Below are 18,380 nucleotides of genomic sequence, written 5' to 3'. Positions count from 1 at the left end.
TATATTTTTAGTTTAAAATTAGAATAAACTATAATGCTCTAGTTCTTTAGTTTACTCTAAACGTCAAAAATCTGTGCGCAATTTCTGTGATTTTTTTATTTTTATATCGCGTGTTCTTTTTTATTTGTTGTCTACCCAGCTTTGACTGAAGTGACGTACTTTTCTTCTCTTTAACACTTACTAAAACGATACTACCTATAATTTTTCTTGTAGCCAACTAGACAATAATGTTAAATGAGCACATGCTATTTCCATAGCTAAATTAGACAAATAACATGTAAATAACTGTGGAGTTCGTTTGTAATAACGTTGAAGGGGAATGATAATCTGTCATAATGAACGAATTCTACAGTATATAATTAAACTTGGATAATATTGATGTAAATAAAAAATAAAAACTTTTGAAAAATTGCAAGTGACTTTATCAAAGAATTGTCAAATAAGCATTGTAATTCTAGTTTAGATGATGGTTTATCGTTCAAAAAGCGTTATACGAATCTTGAATTCTATGGATTTTACGGGTCTAAACAATAAAATTCTGCTTACAGTTATTCTAATGTAAATAACTACATAATAATGGTAATGATAATAAAATATGATTCACATTGCTTGTTCTTTGAATGGCCCAAAATTCTATCACCTCAATTGTACTAGTTATCGCAAAATGAATTACGTGCGTCGATGAATTGATCGTTTAATTGTACATATTACGTCTAAATATACGGTTTTAATAGCAGAATAACGTGGACTTTTGCTGTAAATACAATAAACGTGTAAACATGTGTGAAGTTAATTCATTATTTTGCACTGTGCTCTAATTCTAATAGAATGACAAAGTTCACGGGAAAATTTTTGTTTATAATAATTTTAGTCGGTTTAAACAGTCGTTTAAACGATCATTGTTAAGAGCGATTAAAATAAGTATATAAAAAGCGGGTGTTCATTTAAATTTACTTTATACTTATTACGTCATTTTGTCAGTTATTAAAATCTTGTTGTAATTATGCAGATTTTTTTAAAAATAACATAACTAGAGGGGAAATTTAAATGAACATCCGTTATAATTTCAAGTAGCAAGTGAGCCTAAATTCGAAAAAGAACAATCAAGGAAAAATGATTGGAAGCTTTGGCGTTTCGATTGAAAACCAATACGAGTGGGTATATCTTATCTAAAATTTAAATATTAATGTTATCGATAATTTAGAGTCAAACACGTGTGGTAAAGACAGGTGTTTAAACCAAAATATCGATAGTATTAATATTCTTCACTTTGATCTACAAAATTAATTGTTTTCTTGAAATAACTACTGAACTTTAATAGTGTAGTTATATTGATTTTAAATATAAGTTATACAAAAATAAACTTCCAGGAATAAAGTTTGTGAGAATAGAAACAATAAGAAGGCATTTTTCACAATGCAAATTTTATGCTCTTATGCATATCTATTGCCAACATGATAAAGCTACTCCACACTTAGTTTTCAAGGTGATGCGCTTGGTAATTAAAAATGTGTAGTCTACTGTTTTTGCATTATCAAAAGTGAAGTAATGCAACTTTATTTTGACTAGAAATTTTATCAAATTTTATCTTTGCTCTAATGTGAGCTAATTAGTTGGAAAATTACCGTTTTCAAGTCGAACTTTTGTCGGGGATCTTCCGCTACTCCTACGCTAATCGCCACTGTTTCTATCATTCCATTGAAGTGTTGCTAACCACCACTGTTGCTGAAATAGACTTACGAAAGTGCTTTCTACATGTAAAATTGAGTCGAGAACGAATGCCCAAATTTTTAATGTCTTTGCGACAAAATCAATTTCTTTGTACTTGGTCCCTCGGATCGTTAAATTTCGGTGGAATAAGCAGTACGACACTTTCACTTTGATTCTTTTCCAACACTTCTGTATAAAATCCAGCTTTTGCAATGAAAGTAATGGCAGGGTTCTGTTTTAGTACCACTCTCGTCTTTTCGTCCTTTTATAATCATCATAACTTTCACAAGTTGTTTCTTCTGTTTTAAATTGAATACATCACCTTTGTTAACTTTATTGTTTTGTGTTATCATTATTACCATGAAATCGGTAATTTTGAATTAATTTTGAGCAAACTGGTATCAACTAATTATCAATTATAAACGTAAAAAAGGCTTTTGCAATCATTATTTATAACTACGAGTGAGGAATTTGTCACAACGCAACGGGGTCGTAGACTGTAGACTATTGTGCACGTCTGATGTACAACGCTTTATTTACAACCGTTAAAAATCTAAAATTGACAGGTTTGACAGGTGAATTTTTATTGGCAAATCTAATATCACTCAATTGAGTTGAATAATAAAAAAAGAGAGATTCCATGGATTCCAAAAATTTGTTATTCTTAAAAAAGAAAAGGAATAAAAACGTGAGGCTTTGTTTGAATTTGGCGGTTTGAATTTTGTAATTTAGTTGTACCTTTTTGTAATTTGGTACAATTAACGTATTACGGCTCAAATATTGTAAATTTCTCAAATTTCATAGCAGTAGTTCTGAAATTACCGAAATTACGAATTTTAGTGGAGGATCTAGGAAATTTTTGTTTCGTCTCCTAAATAAAAATTCCTAAAACTTATATCTTTCGGTACATGATTTTGCAACTTTGTAGAGTTAATACATGATTTAAATACTGTACTTTACCTAAATTGTATAGATACAGGGCTAAAATTATTAAAATTACGAATTTTTATGTAGAATTTTGGAAATTTTTGCCTTATCTTTAGAATAAAAATTTCTAAAATTTGTACCGTTAGCTCTACAGTCTTGCAATTTGGTACAGTTACTACACGACTTAAAGGTTGTATCTTGCCTAAATTTCATGCTTGTAGTGCTAAAAGTACCAAAATTACGAATGTTAGTGGAGGATCTTGGAAAATTTGAGCTTCGTCTCCAAAACAAAAATTTCTAAAATTTGGATATTTTGCCTTACAATTTTCAGTTTGGTAAGGTTAGTACACTAATCAAAAATTGTAATTTCTCCAAATTTCTTAGAAGTAGCACTAAAATTACCAAAATTACGAATTTTAATGGAGGATTTTGAAAATTTTTGCTTCTTCTCTAAAATAATAATTACTAAGATTTGTATATGCAGCTCTACAATTTTGTAATTTGGTAGTGTTCATACTCTACTCAAAAAATATAATTTTCCTAAATTTCACAGTCCTACCACAAAAATTTCCAAAAGTAGGAATTTTAATGTAGAATTTGGACATTGCTCTATTTTTAGAATAAAAAAATTCTAAAATTTGTATCGTTGGCTTTTGAATCTTGCAATTTAGTATAGTTAATACACGAGTCAAAGATTGTAACTTCGCAAAATTTTATAATCCTACCACAAAAATTACGGAAAGTGCGAATTTTAATGTAGAGTTTTGAAAATGTTTGCTTTGTCTTTAGAATAAAAATTTCTAAAATTTGTATTGTTTGTTCTAGAGTCTTATAATTTGGTTTAGTTAATGCATGACTTAAAGATTGTAACTTCCTTAAATTTCATAGTCGTAGCGCTAAGAGTACCAAAATTACGAATGTTAGTGGAGGAATTTGGAAATTTTTGTTTCGTCTCCATAATAAAAATTCCTTAAATTTGTATGTTTGGCTCTACAATTTTGTAATTTGATAGAGTTACTACACGATTCAAAAACAGTAACTTTTCAAAATTTTATCGTCGTACCACATAATTTACCAAAAGTACAAATTTTAATGTAGAATTTTGAAAATTTTTGCTTCGTCTCCAAAATAACATTTCTAAAATTTGTATATTTAGCTCTAGAATTTTGTAATTAGGTGGAGTTAATTCAAACATTGCAACTTTCCTAATTTTCATAGAAGTAGCACTAAAATTATCAAAATTACGAGTTTTTGGGGAAATTGTCGTATATTTTCATTTCGTTAAAAAATGAAAATTTCTAAAATTTTCGTACTTTTGCTTCACAATTTTGCAATTTGATAGAGTTACAAATCGTAACTTTCTCAAATTTAGTAACTGTAGCAGAAAAATTACTAAAATCACGATTTCTAGTGGAGGTTTTTGGAATATTTTTGCTTCATCTTCAGAATAAACATTTTAAAAAATTGCATTTTTACGGTTCTAGACCACTTCAAAGTCAAGATTTTCCATAAGAATAGTCAATTTGATTCCGAACAATCAACAATTTCAAAATTAAGTTTTTATTTCTGAAATTAAATGGATGCGACTCTTGGTGCTACAGCTGGGAAAAGTCACCGCCTAATTTACATCAGATATTTGGATTTTTGGCGGGGAAATACATACTCATGGACACCATGACAAATCGCAATCAATTTAATGGGAAGTTGGCTAAAATATGACACGCAAGGCAACCTGTCAGTAACTGTAGTCTAATTTTAGCTAAGCAATTTCAAACACCGCATTTGAAAATGTAATCTGTTTTGATGTAATTAATGCAAATGGGGCAGAACGAAAATTAAAGAATATATGTTATTAAAATAAAATTCTGATAAGATCTTCAAAAATGTGCTTATCTATCGTACGATGCTTTACGTTTTCACGAATGTTTAACAACTGTTATCTTATTTAGAGTACGTTTCATTTTGCAATACATTTTTAGATTTTTAAGTGTTTTAGTTTGTTATCTAAATCGTCTTCAACAATAAATAAGTACTCTACAATTAATTATTTTTAACGCAAACTAATGTAATTAATTATACATATTTATGATGCTAAATATAGGCAAAGATTCTCAAGAAAGAAGAGTTTCATATTTTTAGAAGTGAAAATAGTTGTTGCGACATTTCTGTTATAATTATGAATTAATACTCTACTCTAAATTTAGTCCCTACTTTTTAATAAATTTCAATTTCGAACATTTAATTGAATTTGATAATAATTATCATATTTCGAATATTACGGAGTCTTGCGTCGATTTTGATAAAATATTATATCGCGACTGTAGTTGTAATACTGTTCGTGACGATACCAACTTTATTTCAGACGCACCACTGTTATCAAGAAAGCGCCCCTGAACTTTTCATGTTACATCAATTTTGTTCAGGCTCAGAAGAAATAACTGATTATGATCTAATAATAAATACACGCGAAATTTTATTACAAAAATTTTAACGTCGAAAACAGATGTAACGTTTCCACTAGACGAAAGATAGAGACTAATGAGAATTTTATGCAAGCAAAGATATTAATAAAAGTTTAGTTATTAAATTGGATGATAGAGTGAAGGTTGGACAAAAACGGATCCCAGAGGCCTTGCATTTTTTATATGTTGGTAGCACTGGTTTTTTGACAATGACATATCAGAGATGTCACTTCAAATTCCAATGCTCACTTCGTAGTATTAGTAGTAGTCATAGAATTTATTTATCTCAAAAATATGCGATTTCATCAATCATTAATCTCAGTCGGTCATGATTTAGTAATCAGGAAAAGTAGATAGAATGAGTTATCAGTCATTCAATTGTTATTTTTCTGTTGGGTGAGTACATAGCATAAAGCTAGCTAATACATGCATCAAAAGATTTTATAGGTTAAGTCGTAAACAATACAAAATTCTTTGATAGATTTAAATGGTTTATATTTCTGTAGTTTATGTTTGCTTCACTGAGATGATAAAGTAAAGTGTTTGGCGTAATTACGACGTTTTTCTTTGAGTAGAATTTTTTTGCAGTCTTTTAATGCTTTTGACTCTAACTGCATATTAGTTCATTGAAAATTTATAGCTTTTGCTCAAAATTTTGTAACTTTACCAGAGTTAAAAAGCAAGTCAGGAAATCAATGGTGGTTAAAAGTACAGTTCAAATTACAAATTTTGAGATTGTCTTAAAGATAAAAATTTGTTACAATTCTTTTTGCTTTATAAATTTTTAACTTAATGCAGTTAATACGTGAGTTAGCAATGGCAATTTTTCCATATTTAAGCTCTTTAGCTATAAGACAACAAACTACAGATTTTAATAAGAAAAATTTACTGAAAAATTTTGGATTACTCCTAAAATCAAAATTCGTTAAAATTTTTATTTTATGCTCTAAAACTATGTAATCTGGCACAGTTAATAAGCTTTTTAGGAATGGTAGCTTTTCCAAATTTAAGACTACATTTTAGTCAAAAAAAAGGTACCTATGTACTTACTGACAAATTTTGAATTTGTTCTAAAAACAAATTTTGACAAAATATTTGTTATTTGGCTGTTAATTAGCCGGTCAGAAATTGTGTTTTCTCAAATTTCTTATTAGAACTGAATTGGAATGAAAAAAAAAAATTAAAACGAAAACTTTTTATTAAAAGCGTTGGAAATATTTGTCTTATTAAATATAAAATTTTCTAAAATCGCTTTTTGTCCTAGAAATTATGAAAGTTATAAAGCCCGTCAGGGAGAGGTGGCTTGCCTAAATTTAACTCATCTAGCTGTAAAAGGACCAAAATAGTTTGAAAAAAGTTTGAGATGTAGGTACCCCAAAATCAAAATTTGCTAATATTTTATAATTTGAAAATTGTAAGTGCCCCAAATTTCGTTGCGATATGAGTGGTAAAATGATATAAAATATAATTATGATAAATATTATATAAAAAGTGTTAAAAGTTTTAAATTCGTTGTAAAGCTAAATTTGCTAAATTTTTTTTTTGTTGTAGAAATATGTAGCTTGATACAGTTAATAAGCGATTTAGGAGTGATAATTTTTTCAAATTTAAGCCCGTTGGCTGTAAAATCATCCGAATTATAGATATTTTAATTAAAAATACAGGTTCTGAAAAATTTTGGATTTGCTTTAAAAATAAAATTCGTAAAATTTTTGCTTTATGGTCTAAAATTTTGTAACTTGCCATCGTCAATAAGCAAATCCAAATTTCCCTAATTCATTGCAATAATAATGGTAAAACTATTTATTATATTGAAAAATTTTTCAAATTCACTTTTTTACAGAATTTTGTAACTGGACAGAAGTTTGAAGCAATTGTAATTTTTTTAATCTAAGCCCACAGCTGGAAAACTAACAGAACTACAAATTTTAGTATAAAGTAGGTAATGAAAAATGTTGGCTTTGTTCTAAAGATAAAATTCCCTGATTATTTGTTTTATGCTGTAAAATTTTAAAATTTGGCATAGACATTAAGCTCGTTGTTAGAAGCTATATTTTCCTTTTTTTCATTTCAATAATAGTGATAAAACTATCATGTGTTCAGTTCTAATATAAAGTGTTGAAAATTTTTGAATCCATCCTAAAAATAATTTTTTCCTAATTTGTATCTTAAACATTTACAAGTTGCTATGGAAACAAAGCTATTCTAACATTCCGTATCGAAATGGATATTCTAGCACTGAAAACGAATTGGAAAATAGCGAAAATAGCTCTGTTACAAGAACAAATTAGGAAAAATAATATAAAAACCTCGTTCATAAGGCCATTTAGGCACTCATCCATTATAAAACTCGCGGCTTTGCCGCTCGTTTTATAAACTTGGATTCGTGCCTAAAAAATTGCCTTATGAAACTCGGTGTTTTAATATACTATTCTAAATTCGTTTTTTGCTGGAGAATTTTGTAGCTGGACAGTTGCTAAGCGAGAAAGGAGTGGTAACTTTTCCAAATTTCAGTTTCATATCTGTGATACCACCATAATTACAGATTTTAATCAAAAATAGGTAAATTTTTGGATTTTTTCTAAAAACAGTTTTTAACGAATTTTGCGGATTTCAGCCGATTTATCCTGATTTAACCGTTGAATTTTAATAAAACTTTATTATTTTATGCATTTCGGTGTCTACTTTACAGATACAGCTTTAAAAACCGTTTTTTTATACAGGGTGTTACGTCTATAGCAAAAGGGGTAATAGAGGCAGCGGTGAAATGTAATGTTTCGAAGTTTTTTTGGGGTTTTTTGTATCGTTGAAGAGCTGGAAGGCTTTATTTGTAACCAATCAGGGATCAATTTGCCGTAACGTTTACCTAACACCCTATAGAAAAAATTGTCAATACGCTTCAAATTTGGTTGATTTTTCGACCAATTTTACGGAATTCAAGCACGTTTTCGCCGATTTCTCCAGATTTAGGTTTTTTAGGTTTTCCCTAAAAATAAAAATTAATCAAAATTCTTATGTTCAATTGGTGTCTACAATTTATCGTTCGCAATCGTACTAAGTGCAACAGATCGTGAAAATGAGCTTGTTTGTTAATTCACGAATAAAAAATTGTTTATAATTTACTTTATATTCATAGGTACATTTGTAAAGCAAATTATTTCGCGGTAACAGTAACTACTAAAAATTAGTGACTATTTTAATGTCAGGGATTTTTCCCAAATATTTCTACAATGGAAATTTTATTTAAAAACCACGAAGTACGCATCAAAATTGTCATTAAAATTAATTATATGTATTAGGTTGCGAATGATAAGATAAAATGAATTTTGGTTTGCTCAAAGTGATTAATGTTGGACAAGGTCATTGCGTTTCGATTTTTTATAGTCGACCGGAGATGAGCAAAAATCAGAATCGATTGGCGATGGTAGAACAGCAGATTTCTTATCGAAAACGTTCAAGAATGTCCAGCAATTTGCGCTATCTGATGAATTCTAGAAGTTTTCATTTTGCGATTTATAAAATGGTTTAAACTTTATGAATCGTCAGCAGTCTTTTGTGGTCTTTTGATAAAGTTATCTCACTCTGTTTTCATGTGGAAATACAAGCCATGAAAAATCAGAAAAAATCCGCATAAATTTAATAATTTTGGTCAGTTTTTAGTTTGGCTTAAACCGGTAGCCTTGAAATTCCATAGACAAGATGTAGTCACAAAGCCATTTTCCCTAAAATTTAAAGCAATCAAAACGTCCCCACGCTGCCATTAAAATGTTTACTTTCATTGTCATTTCATATAATTGTCAATTTAATTGAAGAACATCAGCAATTCAATATAATTTAATCACGAACAGTAACGTCTTATAATTCGAATCAAAATTTTGCAATTTGAACTACAAATTGCCCGGTAGTAATTGCAGAGATTTCATTAGTCGAGTCCGAATTTATCCGAAGTTGTCTTTTATTTCGTGAGCGCTGCGAGCACGTGGTCATTTGTAGTCGTGAATTGATTGTGGTCGGTTCTTTGGTTTTTCGTTGGGAGTGCGTGGAGCCTTTCACGTTGTGATTTTCGCGATTTAGTAAAAGCACTTTAGATAATAAAAGTAACAAAGTAAACTACGATTACTTTCTGTGATAATAAATCGGGGAAAAAAGCGACAATAATGAATGCGGTGTTTTGATTCGGCACAAAGTCTTTTGTTGTAGTTTTAATGTGTTTAATTGCCACCAACTGGGTGATGGAGAGCTGGATGCAGGACGTGGTATGTTTTTCCGTACAAATTTAACACAATTGCTTGGACGTGTATTTACATATTTAAATTGTCAGCAGTAAATCTTTGTAATTATTTTCATACGTAAGACGTGATTTATTTGTTTTTTTTTCTTTTTTATTTTGTTCTGTTCTATTCATATTATTGGCTTTGAATATTACAAAATTATGTAAGGAGCAATTTTATGTGGTTACGTAATATTGCTAATAGCAATGATAATCATTCATGTTGTTACTGAAATTAACGTAGGCACTTTATATAAATGTACAATGTAAGTTGAGTTTTTATAGCGTACTTCCAGTTTAGTTAAATTAGCACCGTTCTAAAAAAAAGAGCTTGGCTTCTGTGCTCCGATTTGTAGTAAACCAGTGCATTGCAAGGTTTCATGTTCCAACTTTTTCAAGGACTGAAACCAAAAATTTTACGTCCGGTTTATGAAATATTTAATATTTTTTATTATTTATATTCTAAAAATTATTTCTTATCGGAACAAAATAATATATTTGATGAATTTCATTATTTATTTAATTCTGACTATGTATACACGTGTCCTAATATACTTTTTTTAATTCTGGTACTAAAAAATAATAGCCCAAAAGTAATCATTACACATTTCTAAAAACAATTTTCGAAAATGGAAAAACAAAACAAGTTATAGCAATTACCTTTTTTACTTTTTTAATGATAACACTGGTCAACAGTGATTTTGTTAAGAGTGGTTTCGAATACTTCTATGCCAACAATTCACGAAACTATGAATGGTTTTGGAAAATTGGCTCTGATTTTTTTTCAGTCTTGATTTTTATATTTTACTAAAAATCTGTAAAATTGAGAAAGAAATAGCAAGTATATTCTCAAATATCTTTTTTTTTGGAAATTATTACAAATTGTTTCGTTTGAATGGTTAATTAATGTACATAGAAGTTGAAAAAGAAAAAAAATCATAAAACTTATGATAAAGTTTAAAAAAAGGCATTTTATAAGCGCGTCTTTTAAATTTTTTATGCCCCTATTTACTGAAAATCTTGAAGCAATTCAACTTTTGTTGGTCACGTGGCATGCACAAAAGCAAATTTTAATATAATAATAAACACTTTATTATAATTCGTGTTCTGAAGAGCCGATTCAAAGTCAAAATTATTAAAAATATAAAATACGCCAAACTCATCAAAACCAGAGCCAATTCAGTACTTTCAAGAATATATTCGAAAACTATGGTCTTGAAAACATAGAAATCCGCAGAGATATTCAGGGCAACAAATTTTTTTTTTTTTTTTGTTGAGCTGTGTAATAGTACATTATGCCACTAAGAGGAAAAATGAAGCTTTGTATGCTGAGGCTTGTTCGTGTGTCTGCCAAACTTAGTGAAGTAGATATTAACAGGCGAATTTTTTTGCAAACGATAGAAAATTAGTCTATTTTACTTCAAAAACATTAAATTCATGCAGAATCATAGTGCAATGGAACATTTCTATGGTTACGGTGGTGGAGCCTAAGCATATAAAGTGCTGTTTTCTGCTTAAGCATATAAGTGAAACTTATACCCTGACAATCGAGCTTGATAATGTGTCACTTTTATGTCGTTTGAAAAAAAAATATTTGCAATGACCAGTACGATCTCAGGATATAAAAAGTTGAAATTTGTAATCTAGTGTTATCAGTTATCACCAAAAATGATTATTTTTATCAGCACCAAACATCAAAAAAGAGTCATTGATTGGTGCTTTGGAATTAAAATAAATTTCTTGTTTTCATTATGAAAATAATGAAAAAAATATGATTTGGACAACCACTTATGGAACAAATTCGAATGTAAATATAAACAAACAGAAGAACTGGAGCGTTTAAGTTCAAGTTCAATTACTGTTCACTCAAAGGTGCACACTGAACGAATGAGTGCATTCTGAAGTTCTTTTTGATATTATCTTCTTTCTCATCTCTTGGCTTCTCCATATTAGATCCTTGTTCCAACCAAGTCTTCATTTATTCTTTTCTTTCATTTTCCAATGTTCTAATTTTGCTCGTTCTTTTTCGTCATCAATCATCATCCATTGCTGCCACGAGGCAAATTACTCTTTCGTAAAGTCGTCTGTCATACTAGACATTGATGGCTTTCTGAGTATCGTGTTCTTTGCCTACTAATTTTACTATTATTCTGATGACACAGCTGTTTTACTACTTGAAAGTCGTTGGTTTCTAACAATGTTTACTCTTTTGTTTTACAGTCATTTGTTTTTACTTATTTAATTAGCTTTCCAAATACATATTTCAAATGTTTCCATGAAATATTTTCTTTTGGGAATATGTTCGTTTGCTCATCTAGAATAAGTACTGAAAAGTTGTCATCCCAGTAGTAGTTTCGGTTTTGAAAAAAGCGTGCCGAGGGTTTATCGCATTTTACTTCAGAACCATCAGTCAAATTAAAAAATATGAAGAATTTTTGCGTAAGACGATATCTGAATCACCTTCCTAGTCGTAATACAATTTACAAGGCTTAAGTTACATTTCGGAGGGTTGAAGAAGTTAAACGGAAAAGCAATTTTTAAAATTTTGAATTTGAATTTGATTCTTATTTATACATATTCAATAATCCTTGCTCGGAAACTTGAAAAAAGGCAAGAGATCATAATGTGTTTGATTGCACGTCAAATGACAACTTTTTAAAGGATTTTAAGATTTAAAATGGTTAGAATAGAATAATTCATGATTTATAGTTACATACATACAGGATGTTTTATACACTACTAAACAAAACACAGTAAATTGGTGAATACAAGTAGAATCAATTGACAATAAATGCTGTATGTAAAAAACTTTTTCAAGATAAAATTATTCGAATATTTGGTCAAAATTTCGATTTCCCCACTGGATTAAAGATTATGTTTTACTTTATTTTATTTTTTTCTTTTAAAATCGTTTAAGAATGAAACCACTGAAAGCTAAAATTCTACTGTGATTTTTGAACATCATTCTAACGCCGCAATATAGAAATATTTTTAAGAATTATTTATTGGATTTTTGAATCAGAATAAGAAGGCCCAAATTATTTTCGGAATGTATCCATTTCAACAGCACTAAACTTTATTGACTATTAGTTAATGTAAAAAAAAATATGAAGAATCCTAGAACATTTTTTCTAAATTATGCTAAAAAGTTTTGGAAAAATTAAAATAATTCAAGCAAAAGCGAAAGTATTCTTGAGAATCTTAGAGAATTTTGACGAATTCTAAGTGATCTAAAAATGTTTGAGAGGATTTCAAAAAACCCAAAAAAGTGAGAATTCTAAAAAATCTCTTTCTCCGAGTAGACATTCAGTTTGATTGCTCTTTTCTAGCGTAGCGTAAAAAATTAACCTAATGAGTATATAAATACTTTTATTTATTTTGTCAAATAGTTATCTAGTTTTGAATAGCAAAATTGATAATAATATATCAGTTTAAAGTCTTAAAAAGATTAGAAGGTTCAGTAAAAAATATCTGAAAGATTTTGAAATCTTTAAGGTTCCGTATTTTTAAAATTTAAAGAATCGAGGGACATCGAAATTATGGATATGTTTGACTCCAAAAATTTGATTTGAAACACCGGAAATTAAAGTTTTGACAAAGAATATTGAGAGAATTTTTCGCCTTTTTCGTTGGGACGGAGCTATCAAAAAATCAATTATTGTAAAAATTCTTGTGTATTTGTAATTTTTATATAATTTGGTCATTCTTCTCTCGTATTACATTTCGACTTGATTAATTCGTAAATTAGAAATTTTATTTACCTATGAAAGTTTGGACTAAATTTTTATTTAGAATTTTTGACTTCCGTTTAAAACAGACTTAAATTGGTAAAAATTAATGGTAATACATACTCTTTGAAGAGCAGAATTAATCTTTGAAAAATTATCCTGAAGTTCTTTCGTGCAAAACTTTTCGCTTCCGAATTATTTCCGGTGAAAAACTGACGATTATTGGCTACACATCACGCGAAATTTTATAAAGAATTTTTTTTTATTTTTGTCATTTTTATTTTTTTTATATTTTTTTAGTTTTTTTTAGTTTTTGCTTTATCTTACATCTTTATTTTGTCTTTAGCGTATTTCGCGCTATTCATTTTGAACCCCATTTCTCTATTTGTTTTTATTTGTGCACTTCAAAGAAACGCTCTCTCATAACATTAACTCTCAATTAATTTCATTACCAATGTACAGGTGTCCTAGAATAATTGATGTCGGTTCCACAAACTCTGAATTATGCATGTATTCATAGTAATTTTTTGTGCGTCTAGTATTTTTTGAATAGATAATAGATGAACTTACAGGTACACTTTTATACGGACCAAGTCAAAATTTAAATAAATTTTCATCCGACTTGTGCTTGGCAACAAAAAACTGTGTAGTAAGATTTGTTTTTCTTATTGCCTTAATTCCAGTAAGGATTGATATAAATTTATTAGTTATTTCGATAAAAAACGGAAACATAATTCGAATTTTTGAGTCTCATTGATCTACCGTTGGCACCGCAACTGAGACAAATTGCTTTCCCTCTATCCCATCAATATTAGAGTCGCTCAAATTAGAAATATTCGCCTAGTTAATAACAAATACCAATTAATCCACCGTAGTTCCCATGAAGTTGGCTTTTCATTCATTAAACACAAGCTAAAAACGAAATATTGTTTCCACCAAGGTCACTAAAATCATGCTGTCTCGGTTAAATCGTGATCCGCCTGTTTCGAATCCGGTCCTGTAAATGTTTTATTTTCGACCGTCAGAATGAAACGGACGTTAAAATGTACGGTTTGTTTATTAGCACCACGATGTAGGCGTGATGAATAACAACTTCATTGTCAAGGCCAGGAGCGGAGACCCATGAATCCAAAACCCGACGTTTCGACAAATATCGCGTGAAGACGCTTGGTAAGACGGTAGCGACTTGAAAGAGTGGTGGGAAATTTCGTGGATGATCCAAAAAAAACCTCAAGGTTACGAGTGAAAAATGGGCCATGTTTATTTAAAACACATTTGTGAAGCAGCTCCAACTAATTTATCCTGGGTCCATCAGTCTGTTTCCCGAGCAAAGTGTGCGAAAAAAGAACAACAAAACATCTGTATTTCTGTTAAAATTCTTCTTATTGGAGGTTTTGCCCCCTAGTTTTTTGTGAGCTCCTTACATATCTGAAAGCTATCTTTTGGTTTCACCTCTCAATTAAAAAAAAAATTGACCAAACATTTTGCACAAAAAATGTGTGTTCGGGGGCAAATATTTATGGACTATTATTACGAATTTTATAATTTATGATAGACACCCAAACAGACGATACGAAACTTCAGTAAGTACATTATATGTGCCATTTTTCAAAAAAGTGACAGTGGCGCTAACGCGTTTTTGGCAATTTTTCTAGTTTTTTTTGGTGGTGGGAATAATGATAATAAAAATCTGTCACGTTTTCATAAATAACTGCTTCATGCACTGCTGCAACGAAATGCATTTTTTTTTATTCGTTTTAGTCGTGAGAGGTGCTTTTTTCCCAGGTCCGTATTTAACTTTTTTCTTTACCACTTTTAGGCATCATTATCGACCTGTATATTTTATTGAAATGAATGCATCTTTTAATTTTCTGAATTTTTTGTTTTTATCTTTCCAGAACTGACGATTTTTGAGAAATGCATGTATCATATAATCCAAAAAATTAAAACTGAGTGTCGTTGAAAAACAAAATCAACCGAGACGTAGGACATTGAATTACACGTTTGACAGTTATTGACAATTGGAGGTAACATAATGTCACTTTCAGTGTGCGGAGGAGGTTTTGTGTTATCAACCAGAAGTATTCAAATGGAGTTTTCTACCAATGGTACTTACTTTTATGTACAGGGTCCGCCAACACTAGTGTCTCGGCTATAACTATTATTTTTTTTTGTACATGTAGAGAAAACGGAGCGCTTCAACTTGACGTAATCAGTTTAAATCGTAATATAAACGCAAAAAACTACGTTTTCCAAAAATCAAAATTGAGAAATCTGTGGCAAACTTATAATCTGTTATGTTTCTTTTATCGCCAAAATCATGAAAATGATATTAAAATGTGAATTAAAAAAATGTGGTAACGAAACATTCCTATTTAATAATTCTTAAAATTAGTTTTAATTCTAGTAAGATTTATGACCATTGCTTTTAAACCGCAAAATACATGAAGATAGTTAGTAGTGATAAGTCGCCATTAGCTTTTGCGAGAATTGATCTTGTAGTTCAAACCAACCCCTACGTTTCTATCACCTTCTATTTTTCTATGATAAATAAATCTGAAATTTTTCGATCATATTGTATATTAAAAAAAATACAACAAATGGACAGTATCAAAAAAAATAAATTAAAATACTTGGTGTAGCCACCAACTTAATAAATGCAAATCCTAATCCTTCTTAAAAACGAATGTTTACATTTTGCAAAGTATGTCTATTAATGTGTTAAGAGGCTTGAGTGATTCGATTTTTTCTTTCTCTTTTTTGGTGGTTGAAGGTTCTTTATAAATACCATGAAATATATAAAAAAGCGTCTATTGTAAAGATAAAAATCACGAGAATATAAAAATGAATTTATTATACAGATGTTCCATAAAAAATCTTGAAAATTGTTACATTTAAGCATAAAATTTATTTCTGGTCAAATCAAGAGAAAAAACAAAGTTTAGTCATCAAATGTGTCAAATTTTATCTTCAGATCTTGACTGGTAATGGTGTTGAAAATTTTTGCAATGCATTATCAAAACTGTTTGGAAAAGAAACATTTCTTGTATTTTGCGTAAAAAAATTAAAAATACCACTAAAAGTGGTACATTGCATTTTCAGAAAAAGTTGACTACGGCCCTGCAAAAATGGTGCATCTAAAATTTGCATTTTTAACGGCATTTACATTCATCTGTTCAAAAATTATTATTGTTAAGCTATTTATAAAATCTTCACCAAAGGACTATGCTAGCTGGACTCATTCTGTATAAAATTAAAAACGCATACAGATTAAAGCAGAAGTGCTAAAGTTCCTATAAGCACCTCAAGCTGTATCACTTAAGGATTTTTTTAATTGACGTAATGCTTGCGATTGGAAAATGTTTGCAAAGGAGCAAAAATAGTGCAACGTTTGCGAGTGTTTAAAAAATAAAAGCGGAAAAATGAGAGAAAATATAGCAAAAATAATGTCACATTTGAATTTGGCGGGCTTTGTGTTTTTCTTATTACCACATTTTATTTAAAGGGCATCAATCAACAAATTTTTGAATAAAAAAAATGCCCAAATTTGCTTTGCTTTGCTTATTTATTTATTTTTAAATCGATTGCGGAAATCGCTGTTGAAACAACAAATTAGGCAATAGTTATTTGTGTACCAAGGCCAAAAAGTGTTTTTTTTTTGGCCGAACCTTTTTTTAATGGCTGAGGCTAGAAATAAGGCACACAAGATTTTTAGGCAAAATCATTAAAATTTACAAGTTAATTAATTTTTATTTATAATTTATTGATTTAATTATTTATATCAATTGAATAATTGTAAATATTTATGAAGACTTACAGAAAGACTTACATTTAGGCCGCTTTTGAGGCCTAAAAATTCCATTTTCAGTTTAAGTCGCCTACAAAAGTTATTTGGTTGTTAGTTTGCCTCCAACTACAATAATAATAATAATAATAATGTTTATTGGTGTTATAAATACATTGTATTTTTACACACGTCAATTTGGGTTTCTATTTAATTACAGATATCGTCGAACTTATTTTTAATAAATTCCTCAATTGAGTAGAATGATTTGCTAATCAAGTATTTTTTTAGTTGTTTTAAAACAGTTTGATACTGTTGACATCTAAATGCATGTGGCAGAGCGTTATAGAATTTTATGCAATAATAGTTATTTCCACATCTGGATCTAGTAAGTCTCAAATTTTCAACATTCACATCACTTCGCCTTGTATTGTAACTATGAAAGGATTTTAATTTTTTAAATTGTTTTTTATTGTGAAAAAAATATTTTAATGTTTCTAGTATAAATATGCATGGTACTGTTAAAATTTGTAGTTCTTGGAAGAGTTTTTTACAGTCTGCTCGATATTGTATTTTTCCTATAACTCTTAACGCTCGGCGTTGTAATTTGAATATCCTTTTGGCATCCGGTGAGTGTCCCCATATAATGATACAATATTGAATGTGTGATTGAAAAAGGGCAAAGTAAGCTGTTTTTGGGGTTTGTATAGAAACAACCTTAGAGAGATGGCGTAGCATGTATATTGTTTTACACAGTTTGTTTGCGATCATCTCAACATGTTTGTGCCATCTTAAAGATGGTTCCACACAAACACCTAAAAATTTGACAAATTCGGAGTTATTGTTTGTTTGCTGCGATCTATTTAAGGTGAAAACCGTACTAACTGTTTTATCTGTATTTAGGTGTAATTTATTTGTTATCAGCCATTGTTGAGCTTTAGAGTAGAATTGCTTAATGTTAGAGTCTAATTTTTCTAGGGATTTTTCTGAGCTACCTATGTTAGTATCATCTGCATAAAGGAGAAAGTCGGCTTCCGGAATATAGTTTGGTAAATCGTTAATGTAAATTAGAAATAGTATTGGGCCTAATATTGACCCTTGTGGGACACCATGGCTCAGTTTCAGCGTGTCTGAAATTTGATCATTAAATTTAACCTTTTGGGATCTATTGCTTAAATAAGAATTGATCAATGAAATACTATTTGTACTAAACTTATAGTAATCAAGTTTTTTTAAAAGTATGGAGTGGGACACAGTGTCGAAAGCTTTAGATAAATCTAAAAACATTGCTTTATAATAATTAATGTTTTCTAGACTTGTAACTAAACTATTTACCAAGGCAACTATTGCATCGGATGTGGATGTACCATGTCTAAACCCGAACTGACTTTTTGTAAACAGGTTGTTTACTTCAAAGTATTCAACAATTTGCAACATCAACAGTTTTTCGTAAATTTTTGAGATTATTGGCAGTAGTGATATAGGGCGAAAATTGTTGC

At 29.6% G+C, this 18,380-nt stretch overlaps 1 protein-coding gene across 4 annotated transcripts in view; it reads left to right on the top strand.

Moving 5' to 3' along the window:
- ERR (estrogen-related receptor) overlaps nucleotides 1-18,380 on the top strand; it is a 61,346-nt gene that overhangs the window by 2,806 nt on the left and 40,160 nt on the right. For 2 of the 4 annotated variants that reach the window (XM_088033449.1, XM_088033443.1), the window contains exon 1: nucleotides 9,064-9,355. The exons of the other annotated variants lie outside the window; for them this stretch is intronic. In XM_088033449.1, the coding sequence (XP_087889575.1) occupies nucleotides 9,305-9,355 (51 nt within the window). In that variant the 5' untranslated portion in view covers nucleotides 9,064-9,304. Of the gene's footprint in view, nucleotides 1-9,063; nucleotides 9,356-18,380 lie in introns of those variants that run through there. 4 annotated transcript variants of the gene reach the window in all.

This window comes from Gnatocerus cornutus, chromosome 1 (genome assembly GCF_029298725.1).
Source record: "Gnatocerus cornutus isolate USDA-ARS CGAHR chromosome 1, icGnaCorn1.1, whole genome shotgun sequence".
Classification (NCBI taxonomy): Eukaryota; Metazoa; Arthropoda; class Insecta; order Coleoptera; family Tenebrionidae; genus Gnatocerus; species Gnatocerus cornutus.
This window is presented reverse-complemented; position numbering and strand designations above follow the sequence as displayed.